This window comes from Mchenga conophoros, linkage group LG7 (genome assembly GCF_057382185.1).
Source record: "Mchenga conophoros isolate Kocher_MC1m ecotype Shallow Benthic linkage group LG7, M_conophoros_male_GT1.1, whole genome shotgun sequence".
In the NCBI taxonomy this organism is placed as follows: Eukaryota; Metazoa; Chordata; class Actinopteri; order Cichliformes; family Cichlidae; genus Mchenga; species Mchenga conophoros.
The window spans coordinates 3,129,992-3,156,236 of NC_140532.1; the positions used below are offsets into that span (position 1 = coordinate 3,129,992).

General features: G+C 41.6%; 1 protein-coding gene across 1 annotated transcript; it reads left to right on the top strand.

The window, feature by feature from the left end:
- The first annotated feature begins 13,458 nt into the window (after positions 1–13,458).
- LOC146569332 (putative polypeptide N-acetylgalactosaminyltransferase 8) lies at positions 13,459–25,578 on the top strand. Its single transcript, XM_085281531.1, has 11 exons — positions 13,459–13,752; positions 18,410–18,755; positions 18,884–19,050; positions 19,234–19,420; positions 19,874–20,071; positions 20,184–20,298; positions 20,598–20,783; positions 21,295–21,432; positions 21,560–21,652; positions 22,251–22,421; positions 22,531–25,578. Exons 1-11 carry the CDS (start codon positions 13,503–13,505, stop codon positions 22,648–22,650), a joined length of 1,971 nt encoding a protein of 656 aa, XP_085137657.1. The 5' UTR covers positions 13,459–13,502; the 3' UTR covers positions 22,651–25,578.
- The last annotated feature ends 667 nt before the right edge of the window (positions 25,579–26,245 follow it).

The window sequence follows — 26,245 nt, forward strand, 5'->3', positions numbered from 1 at the left end:
CACAGACTGGACATGGGCCCATCCTCCTTTAGGTCCACCACCCGCAGGAGCTGCCATAGGGGTTGGGTACAATGTGTGTCATGCAGCTGCCAGGAGCAGGGGCTCTGGTGGACCGATCTCCGTCTAACAAGACTCACAATTGGGATATGGAATTTCACATCTCTGGTGGGGACGGAGCCTGAGTTAGTGCATGAGGTTGAGAGGTGCCAGCTAGATATACAGGGAGTGCAGAATTATTAGGCAAGTTGTATTTTTGAGGAATACCACTGCTTGTAGAAGGTGTCTTCCAGGAACTGGCAGTAGGACTGGGAGTTGAGCTTGACTCCATCCTCAACCCGAAAAGGCCCCACAAGCTCATCTTTGATGATACCAGCCCAAACCAGTACTCCACCTCCACCTTGCTGGCGTCTGAGTGGGACTGGAGCTCTCTGCCCTTTACCAATCCAGCCACGGGCCCATCCATCTGGCCCATCAAGACTCACTCTCATTTCATCAGTCCATAAAACCTTAGAAAAACCAGTCTTGAGATATTTCTTGGCCCAGTCTTGACGTTTCAGCTTGTGTGTCTTGTTCAGTGGTGGTCGTCTTTCAGCCTTTCTTACCTTGGCCATGTCTCTGAGTATTGCACACCTTGTGCTTTTGGGCACTCCAGTGATGTTGCAGCTCTGAAATATGGCCAAACTGGTGGCAAGTGGCATCTTGGCAGCTGCATGCTTGACTTTTCTCAGTTCATGGGCAGTTATTTTGCGCCTTGGTTTTTCCACACGCTTCTTGCGACCCTGTTGACTATTTTGAATGAAACGCTTGATTGTTCGATGATCACGCTTCAGAAGCTTTGCAATTTTGAGACTGCTACATCCCTCTGCAAGATATCTCACTATTTTTGACTTTTCTGAGCCTGTCAAGTCCTTCTTTTGACCCATTTTGCCAAAGGAAAGGATGTTGCCTAATAATTATGCACACCTGATATAGGGTGTTGATGTCATTAGACCACACCCCTTCTCATTACAGAGATGCACATCACCTAATATGCTTAATTGGTAGTAGGCTTTTGAGCCTATACAGCTTGGAGTAAGACAACATGCATGAAGAGGATGATGTGGACAAAATACTCATTTGCCTAATAATTCTGCACTCCCTGTAGTCGAGCTCACCTCAACGCACAGCTTGGGCTCTGGAACCAGTCTCCTGTAGAGGGGCTGGACTCTGTCTCAGTCTGGAGTTGCTATTGGTGAGATGCGGAAGACAGGGGTATCTCCTTGGCTTGCTGCCTGTCCTTTGTGGTTTCTCCTGGTGGACGAGAGGGTTTGTTCCCTGCAACTTTGGATCGGGGAAAAGGTCGTCTGTGCTTTGCCCTCATATGGGCAATGACAGTGAGACCTGGAGGGGCGTGATTGGGAGGAAAGGCCTACCGGATCTGATCCAAAGTGGTGTTTTGTTGTTGGATTTCTGTGCAAATCACCATTAGTCCATAGCAAACACCATGTTCGAACATAAGGGTGTTCATAAGTGCACGTGGCACCAGGACACCCTAGGTCGCATTGCCAAAGCTGCTGCATTGAGCTGCAGCCACAAGATAGTTTGTGCCTGTCATGGTGATAATCAGGTGTGGGAGGAGTTCCGAGAGGCCATGGAAAAAGACTTTCGGACTGCCTCGAAGAGATTCTGGCACCTCAAGATTGGCAGAGGTACCAGGGTACTGGAAAGGAGAGTCCGTCCATTAGTCGAACCTCCTGTATCCGAGGTTCCATTAGTCGAACCTCGGATACAGGAGGAACAATGCGGTTTTTGTCCTGGTCATGGACCACTGGACCAGCTCTTTACCCTCTCGAGGATACTTGAGGGTTCATAGGAGTTTGACCAACCAGTCTACATGTGTTTTGTGGACCTGTAGAAGGCATTTCACCATGTCCCTCAGAGTTTCCTGTGGGAGGTGCTTGGGAGTATGGGGTGTCTGGCGCATTGCTACTGGCCATTCGATCCTTCTACAACCGTTGCAAGAGATTGGTCCGCATAGCTTCTGCTGTGAAACATTTACATGAATATTATATACATTTAATGCCCTTTGTATTGTAGATGATTGATTTGATACATGAGTTTCTGAGAACTCTATCTCATCAACATGATCAATTGCCATAATTTCAAAATGTTACGCACAAAACTCTTTCGTTAGTCTATCTATCAATCAATTAATCAATCAATCAATCAAAGCTTTATTCGCCACATGCAGGTTGCCCTGCAGTGAAATGGGACCCCCCCCCCCGACCTTACACACACAACACAGACATTACATGTGCATACAAGTCGGAGAAAAACACTGAAATGTACACTACAATGGGAAAGTACAAGAGGAAAAAAAGAGACCTCTACTCATGCTGTGCTTCTGTTACACCCCTGAAAACAGGGGGAAAAGAATCACGAGAGTGATTATGACTTGCGTCTCTCATGCAGTAGTTTAAAGCAGTGAGGAGAATGCGCGAAAGCCCCCTAGTGGAGAATAGAGACACTACTAATCGATCCCAGAAAAGGCTTACTAGCCGACCACTGATGTATAGATTGTAGTTCTCTTAAGTAACATGAAAGCCATTAATATAACATGAAAAATAATAAACTCTTAACCATTTTCTTACCATATTTACATTATTTTCGTCCTTATATCAACTAATATGAATTAGTATTAACTGAACAGTTTTATATGCAGTAGTCCTTCAACCTGTCACACTACTACTGCTACTACTGCACATTCACCCAATGTATATACTACATATATATATATATATATACATATATATATATATATATATATATATATATATATATATATATATATAGGCTGTACGCTAAGCGGAAGGAAGGGGGCCGGGACTGGTGAGTGTCAGCACCACAGTCAAGGATGAGACAAGGAACATCCAAGAATACATTGGGAAGATGGCCCCAACTGACCGAGTGCTCAGTGAATACCTCAGGCAGCAGAAACCCAAGAAAGAGGGGGGAGACGAGGAACCATCATGGAAGGACAGGCCCCTGCACGGTATGTACCACCGGCAGATAGAGGAGGTGGCTGATATCCAGAAAGCTGGACAAAGCTGGACTGAAAGACAGCACAGAGGCACTAATCATGGCAGCACAAGAACAAGCTCTGAGTACAAGATCCATAGAGGCTGGGGTCTATCACATCAGGCAAGACCCCAGGTGCAGGCTGTGTAAAGATGCCCCAGAGACAATCCAGCACATAACAGCAGGGTGCAAGATGCTAGCAGGCAAGGCATACATGGAACGCCATAACCAAGTGGCCGGCATAGTGTACAGGAACATCTGTGCCGAGTATAACCTGGAAGTCCCGAGGTCAAAATGGGAGATGCCCCCAAGGGTGGTGGAGAATGACCGAGCTAAGATCCTGTGGGACTTCCAGATACAGACGGACAAAATGGTGGTGGCTAACCAACCGGACATAGTGGTGGTAGACAAACAGAAGAAGATGGCCGTAGTGATCGATGTAGCGGTTCCCAATGACAGCAATATCAGGAAGAAGGAACACGAGAAGCTGGAGAAATACCAAGGGCTCAGAGAAGAGCTTGAGAGGATGTGGAGGGTGAAGGTAATGGTGGTCCCCGTGGTAATCGGAGCACTAGGTGCGGTGACTCCCAAGCTAGGCGAGTGGCTCCAGCAGATCCCGGGAATAACATTGGAGATCTCTGTCCAGAAGAGCGCAGTCCTGGGAACAGCTAAGATACTGCGCAGGACCCTCAAGCTCCCAGGCCTCTGGTAGAGGACCCGAGCTTGAAGGATAAACCGCCCGCAGGGGCGTGCTGGGTGTTATATATATATATATATATATATATAATGTTTTTCCTCTACACCCCCCCCCCCCCCCCCCCAATTTTTTTGCACATGTCGAGGAGCGTGTCAGGCTACATTTCACTGTGTGTTATACTTGTATAACTATGCATGTGACAAATAAAGAACCTTGAACCTTGAACCTTGAACTCTCCCCCACTCAAAAAACGTCGTCTCGACATTATACCAACAAGATGCTTTTCAGTCTATATTCTCTTGTAGTCAGGACATCAACAGCAGGGTGAACCAATGTCCTCAATTCTGTGGGTTTAACACCTGTTTCACCACAGTCCATCACTGGTGACTGAAGACAAAGTCTATAACCAGTCCATATGTGAGTCTTCACAAAGTCTATTGTCTATGGTTATAATCCACAGATGGGGAAAGGTTCATGTCTTTTTCTTGATGACAGTCTGTAAGTACAGTTCTCAAGTCATCAGTGAAAAAGTGTCAACTTACATTTGCTGGAGTTCATACAAACCAATGGGCTGGGTGCAGTATGACTGCACAGCTGGAAACCATGGAACCAGGCCCGGGTACACAGGAAGCAGTTGCGGTGCTGGCTGAACACTGTAGCAAGATGGGGTGCCCAGTTGGTCATACGTCATCCGTCTTGGCGGGTGTCTCTCTCGCTGTGGCCGCTGAGGTGTCTCCTCCTCAAGTCTCTCGAGTACAACAGGTGGAGGAGGGGCAGGTATGTCACCTGCAGCGGGCTCTGCCTCCTCACAAGTTGTCTCCACGACAGCTGGGTCAGGCGCCTCCAGATGGTCTCCAGCAAGAGGCTCTGGTGTTGGTGCAAGAGCAGGGACTGAAGCTGCGGGCTGAGACGTTGCTGTGAGACGTTCTTGTTCTGATGGCTGGGACACAGGTTGAGGTGGTGCGTAATGACAGCGGTATTCATCAACACTGCCCTCATCATCAGAGTCTGGCACAACAGCGACGGGTTTATCAGTCTTTTTCTGTTCATGTCTTGTACGATTATCGTTTTCAGGCACTTATTCAAAAGGTAAGTGGTCACATGACATAAGCAAGTTTCTGTGAAGCACTCTAGAGCGCCCTCTGCCTCTCTCCGGTCTTACCTCATAGATCGGGAGGTCAGGCCCCATTTGTCTGACTACTGTGTGAACAGTGTCCTCCCAATAGTCTCTCAGTTTCCCTGGGCCTCCTCTAGGTGTCAGGTTTTTGACCAGAACTCTCTCGCCAGGTTGTAACACAGAACTCCTTACTTTTGTGTCGTAGTGTCTTTTGCCCTTTTCAGCAGCTTTCTTTGCATTCTCATTTGCTATAGAGTATGCTTGTTCCATGCCCTTTCTCCATTTTTCAACGTAGTCTCTGTGGTCACTAAAATCTGTTTCTGAGTACAGTCCAAAGAGCATATCTACTGGTAGCCTGGGTGACCGTCCAAACAGTAGGTAAAATGGGGAGTAGCCAGTGACTTCACAACGTGTGCAATTATATGCATACATTAGCTTGTTGATAGATTCCTTCCAGTTTGACTTTTGTGTTTCAGTTAGCGTTCTAAGCATTTGCAACAATGTCCTGTTCATACGTTCAACGTGACCGTTCCCCATTGGGTGATAGGGTGTTGTCCTAGAACCGGCCATGCCACAAAGTTTCTTGAGCTGACTGAATAGCTGATTTTCAAATTCACCTCCTTGGTCATGGTGAATGCGACAGGGGAAGCCAAACTTTAGGGCATAGTCATTGAATATCAGGTTTGCAGCAGTTTTGCCTGACTTTGAGGTGGTGGCATAGGCTTGCGCAAAACGTGTGAAGTGGTCAGTTATCACTAGAATATATTCATAACCGCCTTTGCATTTTTCAAGATGGAGAAAGTCTATACACACCAGCTCAAAGGGTTGCGTAGTTATAATGTTTGTTAAAGGAGCTCTTGCTTCATGGCTGGGCTTTTTCTGCTTTACACAGGAACAAACGTTGGTCACATAATGCTCGATGTCTGCCTGCATGTGTGGCCAAAAGAAGCGTTCACGTATCAAAGACATTGTGCGATCAACACCTTGATGGCCCATATTATTGTGCAGCTCTTCAAGTACAGTCTTTTTGAACTGATCTGGCAGGACTAGCTGTTTCCGGGCAGAAGTGAGTCTGTACAAGATGCCATTGTTATCTAGTCTTAACTTGCCCCACTCTCTGAACAAACATTTTGTCTTAGGGTCAAATGTTCTTAGCTCTTTGGGCAGTGGTTTTGAATCTGTCTGTTTACACTGTAATACAGGGCTTATAACAGGATCAGACTTTTGCGCTTCATTAAGCTGTTCTTTTGGTATGGGTGTGAATGTTGCTTCTGCTGGCTCACCGTCTGCTGTGACTGACATTGCTGCAGCTGAGAGTGTCCATGCAGCAGGTGTGTCTTTCTGTACCTCAATGGCCTGGATAGCAGCTGCAATAGTGTCCGGTGGCACTTCCTCAGAGCAGTCTCTCATCAAGGTTTCGACATCAAGTGGCATTCTTGATAAAGCATCTGCATCACTGTTTTCCTTCCCTGGTTTGTACTTAATGGTGAAGTGAAAATCAGCGAGCTCAGCGACCCATCTTGATGTGGTGGCATTCAGTTTGGCTGTTGACAGAATGTACGTTAGCGGGTTGTTATCGCTATAGACAGTAAATGTTGGGGCATAGTACAAATAGTCTCTGAATTTGTCAGTGATAGCCCACTTCAATGCTAAAAATTCTAGTTTTCCTGCATGGAAGTTGTAGTTTTTTTCAGCCGCTGTTAGAGTACGGGAGCCATAAGCAATAACTCGCAGCTTACCATCTTGTCTCTGGTACAACACTGCGCCTAGCCCTTTGTGTGAGGCGTCTGTGTGTACGATGAACGGCTGTGTGAAATCTGGGAACCCCAGCACTGGTGGGTGGAGCAAACAGTCTATTAGTTCTTCAAGCGCACTTTGATGCTGGCCAGTCCACACGATTTGTTTTGAGGAGGGCACAACTTGACTGGCTCTCTTTGGTCTTGCCCGTGTCCCTTTTGTGGTGTCTGAGTTCTCTGTGGTTTTGTCAGCTTTTAACAGTTCATACAAACAACCTGCTTTTCTGGAGAAGTCTTTTATGTATTGTCTGTAGTAGGAGAGAAGGCCTAACATTTTTCTGAGCTGACCAACATTTTGTGGTTTTATACCTTTGAGGGCTTTGACTGCTTCAGAGTCTGCAGGATCCACTTTACTGCCCTCTGCAGACACTATTCTGCCCAAATAGCACACCTCAGACTTAAACATGTCACACTTACTTGGCTTAAGCTTTATACCAAAGCCTCTCAATCTCTGGAGCACTTTTCTCACGTCCTCCAAGTAATCTTTGAACGTTTTGCTGTAAACTAATGTGTCATCCAGATAGGGGATGCAGATGTTGTCGCGCAGTCCATCCAGACACTCTTCCATACAGCGCTGAAATGCTGCAGGGGCATTCATAAGTCCAAAGGGGATGCGAATCCACTCATATAATCCCCAGGGGGTCACAAAAGCAGTGACTTTAGACTTGACTTGAAAAAATGTTCTAAGACTTGTGACTTGACTTGGACTTTTACACCAATGACCTGGGACTTGAATTGGACTTGAACCGGTTTACTTGAAAAGACTTGATATTTCACCCCAAATATAAAACTTAACATGCATATTATATAGAGATTGAAAATGTGATGTCATTCAGGGGTAAAACCGCAAAGGATTCTGGGAACTCGTGGCAAGAGGTACTAGCGCACGCAGGCTTTCAATTGAAATCAGTCACACAGCGATAAAAAGAAACACAAAAATGTCAAGAAGCTGTTGTATTATTAACTGCAATAGCCGGTCGCATGACAGCCACGGGAAGCCGACGGGTAAAGAGATCGGTTGTTATCGGATTACGGCGTTGAAGAGAAATTGTTCGAGCCATGTTTCCGAAGTAACAAAGACGCGACGGATGGCCTGGATTTCAGCCATTCAAAGATCAAATATAACGTCCCAGAACACTCCAGCTCACAGGTTAGTCTGCTCCAAGCATTTACACGAAGGTCAGTGTTTTGTAGTAGTTAATACGTCATTTTCATAACATAATTGGTGATATAGGTTACAAGCAAGTCTGGCGCTGAACAGAAATTGTCGCGCTATGCTCCTTTATTTATTGTGCATAAATAGTGAATTGTCCTGACACAATATTGCGTTTCGCCTCTGTTATTATGGTACATTGACAAAAACATATACTTTTATTCACAGGATAAAACAGGTTTTTTGTATCACTAATTGCCCAGTGCGATTACAGCATACAATATTATTGTCACTGCTACATTTCTGTGATGCTACCAGAAATTATTTCCACTACTGACTAATTACCGTTGAGCTCAAAGGTCCTATTAATAAACGGTTAAGGAATGTGTATTTATGACGACGATTTGTGAGACTGGTAAACTTATGATACGTACGATGGTCTTTACTTTCTACACTGTGCATTTCAAGGTCCTGCACCCATCCGTCGGTAAACTGTACCTGGGCTTGTTGCAGTGACCTGAAGTTACTAAACTTCATGAGTGTATGCACTCACTCCAAGAACCGTATAATTATAAATATGCATATAAATATGCTACGATGAGATAGCTGACTTCATCTAACTAGCAAATGTTGTCCAGGCTACGTTGGTGATACAGTTTTTTTTAATGTGTATGATATTTTTGTCATGCGATTTTAAAGCTGGTCCTACAACCGCATCCAAGAATAACATGCAGCTTATCTCAGAACTGTCGGTGAAAATTATTCTTGGAGCTAGGTTTAATTGAGCTGCATTTTATAGAGGTGCAATTTCACAATTTGTGTATATTTTCTAAGTTCACTATTTTGTCATGTGTTGAGAAAAACACAGATTTTAAAATTACATGGTCTAATATTTACATTTAGCATATAACTGCAACATGCTTTTTTTCGGGTTTTTTTAAAGACTCGAAAGGACTTGAAATTCAAAGTTTAAGACTTGTGACTTGACTCGGACTTTTACACCAGTGACTTGAGACTCGACTCGGACTTGCCTGACATTACTTGAGACTTGACTTGAGACTTGAGGATAAAGACTTGAGACTTACTTGAGACTTGCAAAACAATGACTTGGTCCCACCTCTGGGTCAAACTGTGCAATGTTCAGAGAAACTGGAAAAGAAATGCACATCGCCGACTCTACAGGGCTCTATTAGAATATTCAAGTTAATGAAAGTATCCAAAGAAAAAGACTGAACAAGACTCGCTTGTTTGGAAGGATTACCAGGAGAAAGCCTCTAAATTCTAAAAAGAACATGGCAGCACAGGCTAGGGTTGGAAAATTGTATCTGAACCACAAGATATCTGCAAAAATGTATTTTGCACACACAAAATCAAACTATGATATTGAGCTATGGTGCACAGTGCCACAATTGGTGAAAATCAAACGCAGCACATAAACTGTCAAGCAGAGTGGTTGATGGGTAACAATTTATTCTTGTTATGCAGCCACAGGACCTGGGCACTTTGCACTCACTGAGCTGACCAGGAACGCCTCTGTACATCAAGTATTCTAGAGTGAAACGTGAGTCCATCTGTCGGACTTGACCAACAGAGCAATGATGCCAAACACACCAGTCAATCTAAAACAGAATGGCAGAAAAAGCTGTTGCAATGGCCCAGTCAATGTCCAGACCACATTCAAGCCAATTAAAAGGCTGAATGAGCTCTAAAGAAAGCTGCGCACACACAAATGCCCAAGGACTTCAATGAACTGGAGCAATTTTGCAAAGAGGAGTTGGCCAAGATTCCTCCATAATGGCATGAGAGGGAAGAATTATTTTAACTTATTGGTGCTAAAAAGTATTGAATTATGGGGTCTACTTAGTTTACACACTGCTTCTGTTATTTTTGAACCAATAACGAGAAGGTATAACAGGTCACATGTTGTTCATCTGGGATTGTAAAATAAAGTTATTTTAAAACCTGAGGAGGACTCGATTATTTTTTATTATTAAGTAAGTAAGTAAAATTTATTTATATAGCACATTTCACAGATAAAAATCACAAAGTGCTTCACAATAAGATCAGGCATACAAGTTAAAATTAATTAAAAACCCGTTTGTATAAAAATGTCTTCAGCTGCTTTTTAAAGGAGTCAGTAGAGTCTAGACAGCGTAAAGACAACGGCAGGGAGTTCCACAGCCTCGGTGCCTGAAAAGCTCGATCCCCACGTGTTTTAAACCCGGTACGTGGGACCACCAGTAGCCTCTGACCTGAAGACCTAAGTGCTCGGGATGAAGCACGAGGTTTCAACAGGTCAGAGTTATACTGGGGAGCTTCACTGTGCAGAGCTCTAAAAGTTACAACTAAAATTTTAAAATGAACCCTAAAATTTACAGGCAACCAATGAAGAGAAGCCAAAACTGGAGTAATGTGTGACCTCTTGTTTGTACCAGTTAAAAGTCTTGCCGCTGCATTCTGTACAGACTGAAGGCGATCCAGAGCTGGTTTGTTGAGACACGTAAAAAAGACTGTTACAATAATCCAAACGAGAAGAGATAAAAGCATGAATCATCTCAAGTTCTGCCTTTGACACAAGTAGCCTGAGTTTAGAAATGTTTCTTAGATGATAAAAACAGTTCCGGACAAATTGTTTAGTGTTTCTCAAGAGACATCGAACTGTCAAATATAACACCTACGTTTCTAAGGGTCTAAAAAACTGATATGCTGCCTAATTTCTGAGAGCATGTGATCAGGTGCAACAATCAAGGTTTCTGTTTTATCTGCATTTAACTGAAGGAAACTGTCATTTAACCATTGTTTGATTTCTGACAGACAATTATTTAAACAAGACAATTTATAAAACTCAGAAGTTTTGAAAGAACAGTATAACTGAATGTCATCAGCATAGAGGTGATAAGCAATATTATTGTAACGTCTGATAATGTGGCCTAGAGGGAGGATATACAGCAAAAAGAGAATAGGACCTAAAACAGATCCTTGAGGTGCCCCAGAAGGCAGAACTGATGTTTCCGACAGCACATGATTCATACAGACAGTAAAGGATCTCTCAGATAGATACGACATAAACCATTTTAAAACAACACCAGTAATCCCAAACAAGTCCTTCAGCCTATTTATCATGATGCTGTGATCAACAGTATCAAAAGCAGAGCTGAGATCCAACAGAACCAGAACGGTGTTCTCTCCAGTGTCTGCTGCCATCAGAGACACTTTAAGCAAAGCGGTTTCAGTGGAGTGCAATTTGCGGAAACCAGACTGGAAAATGTCCAGAACATTGTTCTTCTCCAAAAAGTTGTTAAGTTGTTCTGCAACTGTTTTTTCCAAGATCTTTGACACCAATGCTAATTTTGATATTGGCCTGTAACTGCTTGGAAGAGATGGGTCCATATTTGGTTTCTTTAATATTGGTTCAACAATAGCTTGTTAGCTGGGAACTGAGCCAGTATAAAGAGAAGTATTAATTATTTCCAGAATACAGGGGCCAATAGAGTCAAACACACTAATGAAAAATGATGGAGGACGTACATCAAGGTGGCTTGAGTCAGTTTCATTTGACCAAGCAGAGCACTGATGTCCTGTAAGGTAACAGGAGTAAAAGAGGACCAGATATCAGCAACGTGTCAGTGTGATACTGAGAGGATGGTAAATGGCCTGTATTTGTATAGCGCTTTTACTAGTCCTCCCTAGGGACCCCAAAGCGCTTTACACACCCAGTCATCCACCCATTCACACACTGGTGGAGGCAGCTACAGTTGTAGCCACAGCTGCCCTGGGGCAGACTGACAGAAGCGCCATCAGCCCCTCACCAGTAGGCGGTAGGTGAAGTGTCTTGCCCAAGGACACAATGACCGAGACTGTCCGAGCCGGGGCTCGAACCAGCAACCTTCCGATTACAAGACGAACAAGACGAACACCCAACTCTTGAGCCACGATCGCCCCGATCGAGGATGATGGAGAAATATTAGACCTGACGGCAGCGACCTTATTAATAAAATAGTTTAAAAATTCATTACAATCAGATTTAGTATAGACTGGTACATGAGGAATATCAGGAGAGACAATGTTTTTAATTGTATCAAACAATACTCTGGGATTTTTCTTTTTTGAAGCTATTAGATTAGCAAAATATTCAGTTCTGGCATTTTTTATCATGTCGTTAAGTGAGGAAATTGATTCCTTGAGATGTACCCTATGGACCTCAAGCTTGGAAGCCTTCCATAAACGTTCTAATTTGCGACAATATCTCCTAAAATTTCGAATATTTTCATTTATCCAAGGACAGAAATTTGAAGAATGGACAACATTTAGTTTCAGAGGTGCCACCGTATCTAAAATAGATTTACATTGATTGTTAAAAGACAAAATAAGTGAATCCATATCATTTTGAGCCATGCGAGGGACAAACATGGCAGAGAACCTTCTAGCAGCATCCTGGTTTATAAGCCGCCTTTGGATCATCAATTTAGGAGGTGAAGGATCCACGTAAAATGACAAATTAAAGAATATACAACTATGGTCACTCACATGGACATCTTCCACACATACATCATGTATATTTAAACCCAGGAGAAAACAAGATCCAGTGTGTGGCCCTTTGTATGTGTGGGGCCAGAAACATGCTGCTTAAAGTTAAAAGACTCAGTGATAGTGATGAGCTCAGCAGCAGTGTTACAGGAAGCGTCATCAATATGAAGGTTTAAGTCTCCCAATATTACAACCTTCTCCAGTTTAATGATCGATGTCAGAAGGTCGTTAAATTCAGTTAGAAAGACCCCAGCAGGTCCAGCAGGTCGATAGATTAAAATACAGTAAAAGGTTTTCAGAGAACCGACCTTCATCATCTGTGACTCAAATAAAGAAAAGAAGTCCGAGGTCATCGGTTTGCATATGAGTCTGTCCTGGTAAACAACAGCGGCATTAATATGTCCTTATATGTAAAACTTAGACATACGTTTATGTTATCAGTATGATAAATGCAGAAATGTACAGCCTCTCAGTCATCATTTCACCATAATTTCTTTCTTTAATCCAGTCACATCTTACAATCAGTACTTAGAAATATTCAGGGTTCACACATACTTAGAAATATGAATAAAAAAGAAAAGACACAGTTTACTTATGGACTCGTAATATTAATGAGATGAAGTAGGAGTTGATTTTTGTCATTAGATTTATCCTTTAGCCACTGAGGAATGTAGTCATTTTTGTGTGATAGTCTGTTGTGCACCTCCCCTCGTCATCTGGTAATATGGTGGTGTTTTGGTCTTTGCAGACTTTTCTGCAGACCTCTTTTTAGTCCCAAAGAAGCGTGAGGGATACTTATCAAGTCTGAGATTTCTGCCCGCTTGGACTACAGGCTAATTGACTGGTTAGCTATTCAATGAGGAGATGAGAGTTGTTTTTAATTAATTTGGCTGGACCATGTTTATTAACACACTATTCTTACAAAGAATTCTTAAATATACAATATATCTTTTATTGTCTGTTACATTCACGAGGCACAGTCACTTTTTTGGGCAGGTCTGGACGCACAGGGCCCGCCCATGACCCTGACGCTGCTTGCTGCAGGGCGTACCTGCCGCGATGGGCGGGTAGCGATCTTCACGTGTCTGCTCAACTAACGATTTAATAGCATTCACATCAGAAGTTATCAGCTATTTGATCTCGTCCTGTCAGTAGATGAGCTGTGTGTGTGTGCTTCTTTGTGTCCTCTCACGTTGGATTGTCTGGCTGGGAGGCTGGTGTGTTATCAGAATGAGGGGAACGTGGATAAAACGGCTGTTGTTGTTAGTGGGAGCTGTGGGGGTCATGCTGTACTTCGGCATCTTTCTGAAGAATGGACACCAACATAGCGTGGACACTAAAAACGAGATGGACACACCGCGCATGAAGACCTCGTCCAACCTGGAGGAAAGAATCAGCGATCTAAGTGAGTTCAGTCAGATTAAAGTTTCTCTTTTAGATGATTATTATTATTATTAAGATTAAATGCTACCCGTGGGTTTTATACAAGAAAGAAAGTTAAATATGGTAATAAAATTAAGCGAAATATCAATTAAATTCAGAGGCAGTTTTACATGCACATGTATTGAAGATATGACATTAAGTCAATGCCCGCCAATGATTTATTAGTAAAAAGTATAGGGGGAAAGACATTAATGAAAGCACCCTTAGTATGGTTATAAAAAGAAATAAATAGGTCTTTTGCAGTTTATTGTTGACAAATGAGATAAAATGATAACACAAGTTTATGTCCCTGTTCAATTAAAGTGTTTGTTGAGCTTGAAGAGTTTTCTTCTTCTTCGGCCATGTTCTCTTAATAATACACTCACTTGGTTGATTACTTTGCCCGTTTCTTTTATTGTTAGCAACACAGGAAGGGAATGAGATACATCATTGCTGCAGTTCGTGCCAACTGAACACACACACGGAACAGGAAGAGGAAATGAAAAAACAATCACCAAAGTAAAATCTCTTTCAAAATAAAATGATAATCAGAAAACGACAATCAGAAAAAACGTCTCTCCCAACATAAAATAAATCAATATATTTACTCATGAGAACACAAATCTAACACCCCCCCTTGTTCTCATGCTATCAACCCATAGCATCTTATGCATTTCCAAAGAAACATTTTTGAAACTTTCTGAGTCTCACTCTTGTGACTGGTTTTGTTAGTATGTCTGCAGTTTTCTTCTGATGGACAGTATTCAATGCAGATTTTCCCTTCATTTACCGCCTCACGAATGAAGTGATATTTCACATCAATGTGTTTGGACCTCTGTCTCTTCACAGGGTTTTTACTCAAAGCAATGGCCCCTTGGTTGTCCCCAAACAGTTTCGTGCATGTGTATCTTTTCTTGTCCATGCCGTTTAACAGTTGGGTTAAATACATGCTCTCCTGAGTAGTGGTTGCAAGACCAATGTATTCAGCTTCACATGTTGAGAGTGCCACTGTAGGCTGTTTCTTTGTTTTCCAAAATATTACTGGTCCCTCTTTAGTAAGTGCACAACAGTAGCCTGTTGTACTGCGTCTGTCTTTTACAGAGGATACCCAGTCAGAGTCACCGTAAGCAATTAGATCTAGATCCTCACTGCTTTTCTTAAAGATCAGTTCAAAGTCATTTGTACCTTTCAGATACCTGAGGACTTGCTTTGCCATTACTAGGTCCTCTCTCATGGGTTGAGCTAGTGTTTGAGATAGTCTGCTAACAACCCAGCTTATATCTGGTCTCGTACACGTCATGGCATATATCAAGCTGCCCACTATTTCTCTATACTCTCTTGAGTTAACAGTCTCATTTCCATCATTTTCTCCACACGTGGTAGTATCCGTTTTTAGATCACACGGTGTGGATCTGGGTTTGCATTCAGATGTCATGTTTGCTGTTGGTGCAAATGTCTCTTGGTAGTCTATCCCTTGTGTCTGGTTGTAACCTTTTGCTACAAACCTGGTTTTGAATATTTGTCCTTGTTAATTTTCTTTGAGGGCGTAGACCCATTTTCCTCCAATGGTATTTCTACCGGTAGGTAAAGTAGTCAGTTCGAATGTGTCATTCTCTTTCAGAGGGTTGATTTCTTCTGTCATTGCCTGTTTCCTCCTTGGTGCTTCTGGTGATTTCAGCGCCTCTTTATAGGTTTGGGGGATTCCACAGGTTGCTCTGTAACAGTAATCAACACTCACAGAGGTTACATTTGTTAAATCTTTGCAGTTAGATGTGTAATCCTCTAGATATTTGGGAGGTTTCCTTTCTCTGTTAGGATAGCGCTCAGTTTGTTTTTGCTCATCATCCTCATGTCTTTCTATGTCAGGGTTTGGTTCGTTTGTGGTGGTTTCCTCATCTCTAGGGGGTCTGTTCTCTGTTGCATTTTCGTTTTGTTGTCCTGTACTTTCTTTTGAGGGTACTACATACTCATAAGTCTGAATTTCTGAGTCATATTCATCAGTCTGTGTTTGTTGTTCAACAGTGTTCTTCTTGATAAATCTCACAAGCCTGTGTTTTGACACTTTTCCTGTGCGAGGGTTATAGACCAGGTATGCTGAGCTATTTTTACTATAACCCACAAATATTCCTTTTTCACATCTGGGATCAAGTTTCTTGTGGTTATGTGTGTATGCATAACAGTCTGATCCAAATATCCACAGTTTTGAGAGATCTGGTCTTTTCCCTGTTAACATTTGATATGGTGTACTTTTAGTCCTGTTACTGTAGCATCTGTTGCGGGTGTGAGCTGCATTTTGAACGGCGTAAGGCCATAATTCTTTTGGCAGCTCTTTTTCTAGTAAGAGACACCTCCCCATTTCAAAGAGAGTTCTCCATTGCTTCTCAGCTGTGCCATTTTGATGAGGAGAATATGGTGCAGATGTTTCATGCTTTATGCCTTTTTCCCTTAAAAGAGACTGAAAGGAACTGCTTGTGAACTCTGTGCCATTATCCGATCTAATGCACTTAACACTGCTGTATGGTGCACAGTCGGCTAGAAACTTTGCTGTGGCCTCTGTCGTGTCACTTTTTTGTTTTAGGAAGTAAACTGACACTGCCCCTGAAAAATCATCGGTAAATACTATAGCGTATTTATGACCACTTTGGCCACTTGGTTCAATAGGGCCGGCTAGGTCAGTGTGTACCAACTGTAATGGTTCACTCGCTTTTGGGTCGCTTTGTCTGTTTCTGTTGTTAGTGAATTTCCCTTCTGTGCACACATTACAATCTAGCATCCCACTGCCTGTGATTTTCATGCCATCTACAACATCAGGTAGTTTTAACACATCGCTAACATTACAATGTCCTAAAATTTCGTGCCATGTTTTTACATCACAAGCCAGATTAACAGTATCACAGGACATTATGTCATTGAGTGATGTTTCAATGTTTACCGTTTTCAAATAGTAGAGTCTGTTGTATTCTTCGATGGAGAAGACTGTCCCATCTTTGTTCACTAGTTCGTTCTGTCCCTTCTTGAAGATCACCTGTGCTCCATAGTTTGTAGCTGCCTTCACTGAAAATATGCTCTGAGGGTAGGATGGGATGAACAGGGCATCTCTCAGTGTGATGGTAGTACAGTGTCCTTGTGTGTCTCGTAGAGAGACGTTCGCGTCTCCCCTCTTGAGTGCAATGTTGTTTGTCCTGGATCCATCAGCGAGCTCCATGTAGTGTTCCCCAGGATCAAAGGTCTCGTCGAACTTTATGAACTTATTCTTCTCCGTAATGATGTGTGAAGTCGCACCACAGTCCACCATTAGTCCTTCTCTCATTATGTCAGTAGTCAGAGGTCTTTGACTGACTTTAAATACAAAAGTCTGCTCTTCTTTCTTGCCCTCTAGTTTTACTACAGTTAGTTTTGCGTCATCTCTGTACTTGGTTTTTCTTCTACATGTCTCATCACTGTGTGTCGAGCTTCTATGGTAGTTACACCACTTAGGTGTTCCCTTTTGGCGACAATCTTTTACAAAATGTCCTTTGTTTCCACATCCATGGCAGGTGATTGATGTTAAATCAACCTTCATCACATTATCCACTTTTACTTTGTTGTCAAATTTTTCTGTTTCCTCGTAACTTTGTAGGTTGCTTTTGAACTGTGTGAATGTTAAATCTTCACTGCTTTGAGTTGTGTGGATAGCAAATGGCTTGTAAGTTTCAGGAAGCCACTTTAGAATCATAGCGATAATAAGTCCATCACTGATGACTTCTTTTGCATTTCTTAGGGAGGTCACTGCTTTTTCAGCTCGGATAATATAATCTGTCACTGTCTCATCTGGTTTCTCCTGTAAAGACGTCAGCTCTGTGTACAGTGCGATGATTCTGGGCTTGCCTTTACTATCGTAGTGGTCACGTAGTATTTTTAAAGCTTTTCTTCCGTCGTCAGCCGCATCTCTCATTACCAGTGACAGACTTTTATCATCGAGAAACTGTATCAGTTCAGCGTAGCATTCAGCGTTCTTCTCTGCATCTGGGTTAGTGACTGATAATATAGTGTCCTTTAGGCCAATGATCCGCATGTGGCCGAGAAACTTCGCCTCCCAAAGTTCGTAACTGTTTTCGTCTCCGTTGAACACTAACCTCTGCCATCTTCCTCCTGTTGTGTCACGCCTGGGCCCATAACCTGTTGAGCTTGAAGAGTTTTCTTCTTCTTCGGCCATGTTCTCTTAATAATACACTCACTTGGTTGATTACTTTGCCCGTTTCTTTTATTGTTAGCAACACAGGAAGGGAATGAGATACATCATTGCTGCAGTTCGCGCCAACTGAACACACACACGGAACAGGAAGAGGAAATGAAAAAACAATCACCAAAGTAAAATCTCTTTCAAAATAAAATGATAATCAGAAAACGACAATCAGAAAAATCGTCTCTCCCAACATAAAATAAATCAATATATTTACTCATGAGAACACAAATCTAACAGTGTTTAATACTGCAATTTTAGCTTTTGAACGTGCAGTGTATTTTTATTTATGCTTTTGTTTTTATCCTTCTGTATGCATGTAAACAGAGGTAGTAAATGTAGAAGATGAGTGCATGTATGAAAGTTACTCATTCCATTTCTTTGATCATGTTTTTTCTTACATTCTCTTTTACTGAAGACAAAGTACTCAGAGGTTTTGAGAAAAAGCAGGATATCATGCAGAAAATATTGGAAGAGGACAGAGAAAAACAAAGAAAATCAGCAGAAGTCCAACAGCCAGCAGTTCAAAAGCAAGCAGAGAAGAAGAAAGATGATGCAAATATCCAACCCCAAAATGAAGCAGATCAAATGAAAAAGTCTGAAAAACTGTTCCCTAACTCGGTCTTGTTCAAGGAGTGGGGGGCAAATCTCTCTGAAGATGACCAAAGAGAGGCTCAGAGCCTGTATGAGAAGTATGGGTACAATGTTTTTCTGAGCGATCGCCTCCCTCTGGATCGACCTCTTCCAGATTCCAGAGATCCTCGGTACAACTTTTACAACTTTTCATTTTAATCTTTCATTCTCTCTCCTGTACATTCAAAGAAAAAAAATTACTCTATCCAGTCTATTTCTTGCTAAAATATTTCAAATTTCTGATCTTTTTAATAAATAGGTGTTTGAAAAAGAGTTACCCCAAGGACCTGCCAAGTCTCAGTGTGGTGCTCATCTACCTGGATGAAGCCCTGTCTGTTCTCCAAAGAGCCCTGCGCAGCATCATCGACCGCACTCCTAAAAACCTGCTGAAGGAGATAATAATGGTGGATGACCATAGTTCTAATGGTAAATTGGATACAAACGATTGGTTATAAGCCAATTCAAATATATCATCAAAAGCTGAGTGAAGACTATCACATCACACATGTTTGGGACTAGTTTTCTTCTTTAGATGGTTTGAATCTGCTGGTATCACTTCCTTACCCACACTTCCTTCAGAAAAAAACATAACTATCTTTTTCCATTCAGACAATCTGAAGGGTGACCTTGACGTTTATGTGAAGTTGCTTGAGCAGGAGAACCCTAATCTCCGTATTGTGAGAGTGAGGCACAGTGAGCAGAGAGGTCTCGCTCATGCCAGAGCATCCGGGTGGAGGGCTGCTACTGCTGACGTGGTGGCCATCCTGGACGCACACATTGAAGTCCATGAGATGTGGTAGGAACATGGCAGAAATACATATATTCAGTTGTTGGTTTAAGTCTTATATTTTCTGTTTTCTTTTATCATTATATTACCACATTGTGTTAAAGAACATATCAATGCTGTCTTCATGAGATTAGCTACAAGTTTACCAAATATAAATTGCCATCAGTGATTTTTTGAGGCCATGGATGTGTCAAAGTTTCACGACAGATTTGCTGAGAGTAATACGTTTTTCTTTCTCACATACAAACACTTTACATGTCTGGTGATCTGGTCCTCCTTTCCCCACATCCCCACGGTCTGCCAGCCAGACTGTGACACATAATTCCAGTTTATACCAGTTGCCATAGTCATGCTGCATAGTGTGATTGAAGAGTGTTGACCCAGACATGTCAGCAATTAATGAAATGTACACATTAGTTGACTAACTTTTCCACCTTTTCTTTGTTCCCCTCCTTCATACAGGGCTGAACCTCTGCTGACACAGATTAAAGCTGACAGAACTGTGGTGGTTTCCCCGGTGTTTGATAGAGTCAACTTTGATGATCTCAAGGTTACTACATATCATCCCAATGCACACGCCTTCGACTGGGCTCTGTGGTGCATGTATGAGAGTTTTACACCCGAGTATTACAAACTTAATGATGGTTCACTGCCTGGCAAGTAAGTTCAAGTGAAATCAATGTTTAACAATATAACAGCCATATTAACTCTATCATTATGATCTAATATCAATGTACAATAGTTAAAATAGAGTTCTCTTCTTTGACTTTAGGAGTCCATCTGTCATGGGGATCATGGTTGCTGATAGAAAGTTTCTGGGGGAAATTGGAGTCCTTGATGAAGGAATGAAAGTGTATGGTGGAGAAAATGTTGAGCTGGGAATTCGTGTGAGTAAAGACCACATGGTTATAAATTCTCTTTCATAGTAAAGCAAACATAAGTGTCTTTGCCATCAGATTATATAGAATATTTGTGCAGATGGACCTTCTGGATTTTGTTATAATCACCACAGGTGTCCGAATCTGCAGATCATTTAAAATGGCTATAAACATACCATAGAAACTGAAGGTGCAGGTAGCAAGTAAATGAATTATGTAATACAAACAAGGAGATGAGGTCCAAAGTTATATCTTAGCCATGGAAAGAATAGTGACTGAGTTTTATTGTGCTTTTTTTTTTCATGTAGGTATGGACATGTGGAGGCAGTGTTGAAGTTGTTCCATGTTCCAAGATCGCCCACATCGAGAGGGCCCACAAGCCCTACATGCCTGACCTGGGTCCTGCCATGAAGAGAAATGCCCTCAGAGTTGCAGAGATCTGGATGGATGAATACAAGCACAACGTTAACTTGGCTTGGAACATCCCATTTGAGGTGTTTTGTGGCACTGACACAAACAGCAAATTATGTTTTCTCTAAAGGATATTTCATTCTCCTGTTCATAGAGTCATGAGGAGATGAGTTATGGGTACATATTAGGCTTTGAGTGCTCTTTGTGTGTTTGAGTTTTAGCTTTTTTTGCATTGACATTTAAGGAAAATCTTTCTTCAGATTCTTCCTCAGTCACAATCTGTGAATCGATTCACATCTTCTTCTTAGTTCCTGCAGAATCATAGAATTGACACAGGCGACATTTCAGAGAGGAAGAAACTTTGTGGCATGGTGTTTGTGGCACTGACACAAACAGCAAATGACACTTTCTTTAAGGGATATTTCATTTGTTTACTTACATGACGCAAAAAAACATTGGTTAATTAACAACTTTATGAGACTTTGAGTGCTCTTAGCTTTTTCTACATTGACATTCAAAGGAAACCTCTCTTTAGATTCTTCCTCAGTCACATGAAACTATAAGCTGATTAACACCTTATTTTGCTTTTTGCAGAATCATGGAATTGACATAGGCGACATTTCAGAGAGGAAGAAACTCAGAGAAAGGCTGAACTGTAAACCTTTCAAATGGTACCTGGATAATGTGTATCCTAAGCTGGATCCCTGGGACGACCTCCTCGCATACGGAGGAGTACGTTTACTTTTCTCTGATGCTTAGTATGTTTGGTACAGAGAGGTCCTGCACAATGTGTGGGAATCTGTGTTTGATGATTTGCCTGTTTCCATTTGTAATATTCATAATGTTCTCCTGATGACAGATGAAGAACCTTGATGCTGACATGTGCCTAGACCAAGGTCCAGTACCAGGTCACACACCGATAGCCTACAATTGCTACTACTATGGACCTCAAGTAAGTGAAGCACCTTATAATTATGTTGATAATCATGATTATAAGGCAGTGCAGTTGTAAAAAACAAAAATCAAAACGAAAAACACTATAAATTGATTAAATCTTTTAACGCATACTGTATCATATTTGATACAAATTTGGGAGTTTTTCAGACTCCCCCCCCTCCCCCCCAAACAACCTCAACAAATTGCACAACACAAGTTTAAGCAAAAAATGAAGAAAAAATAAATTTGGAACTCATATTTTTAAAATTTTTAATGGTAAACACTCTATTTTCTATTTTCAAAACCTTTCTTGCAATTATTTCATGGTTCAAGCTTTAAAGGGTTACAACTGAGTAATTTTGTCTTTAAGCTTGTCTCTTTGTTAAGCTCAGGATTGTTGACAGTGCAGCTGGTATTTTTAGATCGCACCCAGGATGTCTCTTTCAAAACACAAGCATTTGTGCGTGCAATTCCATCTGAAATGAATGTCACAGTCCACAGAGATCGAAGAAGTTAATTATTGTTCCTTATTGTCTGTTGTTAGCATTTTTAACATCCTAATATCATTTTGCCCTCTGTATCTCTCTGTCTCTTTCTCTTTCTTCCTTTCTAAGTTCACATATTATCGTGGAACGGGTGAGCTCTACATTGGTGGCATGAAGTCACATAAGTACAATGACAACCGATGTTTAGCTGACACGGGCACAAAAGAAACTGAGCCTGGCCTGTACAACTGTAAAGAGGCTATGCAGAAAGGAATGGGGATATACTGGGACTTCACTCAGGTACTACAAAGTTGTTTGCTGCATCTCAGAACAGGTTGAATGAGCACTGTTAGTCTTAAAACTGAACAAACTAGCTGCCTTTTTTTTAACACTTTGCTTTCTTTCCCAGGGCGAAGAACTGAAGAACAGACAGACAAAGAGATGCCTGGAAATTATAAACAAGAAACTTATAATACAGGAATGTACAGGTCAAAGATGGACAATTCAACACATAATCAAACCCTTTTAAAGTGTGTTTGAGCTCTGCTCATTGGGCAGTGGATAAGTTACACCTGGGTGCTCTATTGAGAACAATACATTTACTTTTGCTTCCAATACTTTTAATGTGAGTGTGTGTGTATTACAGATTTTAAAGCCAAGATATTTGTAAAAATACCTTAGATATTAAATAGGTTTTGTATCAAAGATTTTCAGTCTAGAGTAGCACAACAAACTTTGAGTCTTTTCAACATTCAAGACAAAGTTAAACAGTTGTGAAATCCTAGCAGGGTGTTGCCAATTATATGTCTGTACAAGAGTTGACATGAATTGCAGCAAATCCATGTTCACATATTCTGTCCCAGTAAAACTCATGCTTGGTAATTGCAGTTTTAAAGTGATGCTTTACTTATTAAGTTTCAGCTACAATGGAGACCATAAAATAATATCTTTTAATAACACATTTGCTCTGTCTGTTAAAAGTTTGAAGGACTTGAGTTTCCAGTATTTTAACGGTAGTTACCATAGCAAAATCTATAATTCATATCTGTCCTTGTGATGGCCAAACCCGTGGCCACACTCTAAAGTCGGTAACTTTTGTATTTTCTTTCTTCATTTGAACATAGTAATACATTTTAGTTTCCAATAACTTTATTGATTGGTTTGGATACATTTGTTCTATTTGTAAGCGCGCGCATTTAGTTTACTTATGTATTCATACTTCATTTCTTTGCTTTCTGACTAACCTTTGTCTTTTTATTTCTTACCTGCCATAATCCCTGGGAGTTGCTGGACAAAAGATGGTAGCCAGGGTTTGAAACCATTAAATGCAAAGGAAGATAATTGGACCACACCACCACTTCCTGCTGAAGGGGAGAATGGGTGTTTTCTTTACTTTAAAAACAAAGTATTTGTATTTAATTAAATATTTGAGTTTAGGGTTTAATGGGGTTTTTGATTTTCTTCTTTAGTGTTTAGTTTATTAGCAAACTAGGTTGTACTGCATCGTTTGTGATTTATGATTGTGTTTTGTTTGTTACCCCTCATGTGTCACAATGGTCTGATCAGCCATTATACAGTGAGTGCAGAATTATTAGGCAAATGAGTATTTTGTCCACATCATCCTCTTCATGCATGTTGTCTTACTCCAAGCTGTATAGGCTCGAAAGCCTACTATCAATTAAGCATATTAGGTGATGTGCATCTCTGTAATGAGAAGGGGTGTGGTCTAATGACATCAACACCCTATATCAGGTGTGCATAATTATTAGGCAACGTCCTTTCCTTTGGCAAAATGGGTCAAAAGAAGGACTTGACAGGCTCAGAAAAGTCAAAAATAGTGAGATATCTTGCAGAGGGATGCAGCAGTCTCAAAATTGCAAAGCTTCTGAAGCGTGATCATCGAACAATCAAGCGTTTCATTCAAAATAGTCAACAGGGTCGCAAGAAGCGTGTGGAAAAACCAAGGCGCAAAATAACTGCCCATGAACTGAGAAAAGTCAAGCGTGCAGCTGCCAAGATGCCACTTGCCACCAGTTTGGCCATATTTCAGAGCTGCAACATCACTGGAGTGCCCAAAAGCACAAGGTGTGCAATACTCAGAGACATGGCCAAGGTAAGAAAGGCTGAAAGACGACCACCACTGAACAAGACACACAAGCTGAAACGTCAAGACTGGGCCAAGAAATATCTCAAGACTGGTTTTCCTAAGGTTTTATGGACTGATGAAATGAGAGTGAGTCTTGATGGGCCAGATGGATGGGCCCGTGGCTGGATTGGTAAAGGGCAGAGAGCTCCAGTCCGACTCAGACGCCAGCAAGGTGGAGGTGGAGTACTGGTTTGGGCTGGTATCATCAAAGATGAGCTTGTGGGGCCTTTTCGGGTTGAGGATGGAGTCAAGCTCAACTCCCAGTCCTACTGCCAGTTTCTGGAAGACACCTTCTTCAAGCAGTGGTACAGGAAGAAGTCTGCATCCTTCAAGAAAAACATGATTTTCATGCAGGACAATGCTCCATCACACGCGTCCAAGTACTCCACAGCGTGGCTGCAAGAAAGGGTATAAAAGAAGAAAAACTAATGACATGGCCACCTTGTTCACCTGATCTGAACCCCATTGAGAACCTGTTGTCCATCATCAAATGTGAGATTTACAAGGAGGGAAAACAGTACACCTCTCTGAACAGTGTCTGGGAGGCTGTGGTTGCTGCTGCACGCAATGTTGATGGTGAACAGATCAAAACACTGACAGAATCCATGGATGGCAGGCTTTTGAGTGTCCTTGCAAAGAAAGGTGGCTATATTGGTCGCTGATTTGTTTTTGTTTTGTTTTTGAACGTCAGAAATGTATATTTGTGAATGTGGAGATGTTATATTGGTTTCACTGGTAAAAATAAATAATTGAAATGGGTATATATTTGTTTTTTGTTAAGTTGCCTAATAATTATGCACAGTAATAGTCACCTGCACACACAGATATCCCCCTAAAATAGCTCAAACTAAAAACTACTTCCAAAAACATTCAGCTTTGATATTAATGAGTTTTTTGGGTTCATTGAGAACATGGTTGTTGTTCAATAATAAAATTATTCCTCAAAAATACAACTTGCCTAATAATTCTGCACTCCCTGTATATACCCTTGTATGTCATTTCATGTTTAGGTCAATTATGTATGTTTGTAGCAGTCATTTGGTTTGTTACGTTTGCAGTCTTTGCCTGAGTTCAGTTTTGTTTCTTTGACCTCTTTTATGAGCTCAACATTTATTATTCTTGTAAATATAATTTTTGGGGGTTAAATAAATGGAAACTATATTTTTCTAATAATTCCTGGGACTCCTTTTTTTCAACTCGGTCCATCACAGTCCTGTTGGCACTAGTGGGTAGTTAAAAGATTTTGAAATGTATTTTATAGATCTTATGTCTGTTATGTTACTAATGAAAAATAAATGTGGTAAAGACCTATGACGGAATATCATTCAACTGAAATATAATATAATTTAAATATTTAATTTAAACATGACTAACATCAGGATGCATGCCTAAAAGGGAACAGATATCTGACTATTTTGTAGAGTTCTCTGGAATGTAGTGCATCATAATGAAAAACTAATACAAACACACAGTCCTGAATAAAACTGCTCATTTATTTTTTCCTAATGCTTCAGTGTAACTGATTCCCATTACTTTTAAGCAGATCCCATTCTGTTAAAGGTGCTCCATTACACTGTTCATACCGACTCCACATTGCCTGTTTCAATTTTAAATCAAAAACTTTCTACATTAGACAGACAACATTCCCCCCTCCGTGAATCGCTACCTTCTGTGTCCCAGGGATCCCAAGGGCTATATTGTCGGGGGGAGGGGGGGGGGGGCTTTTGCCCCCTGGTAGGGTCTCCCATGGCAAATTGGTCCTGGGTGAGAGACCAGACAAACAGCAATTCAAAAGACCCGTATGATTATACAATTAAGGGAACAGTTTACCCTGCCCAGGATAGGGTGACCGGGGCCCCGCCCAGGAGACAGGCCTGAGGAGGGTGCCCGACGGCAAGCGTCTGGTGGCCGGGTCTTTGTTCCCCGTTGGGCACAGACTGGACATGGGCCCATCCTCCTTTAGGTCCACCACCCGCAG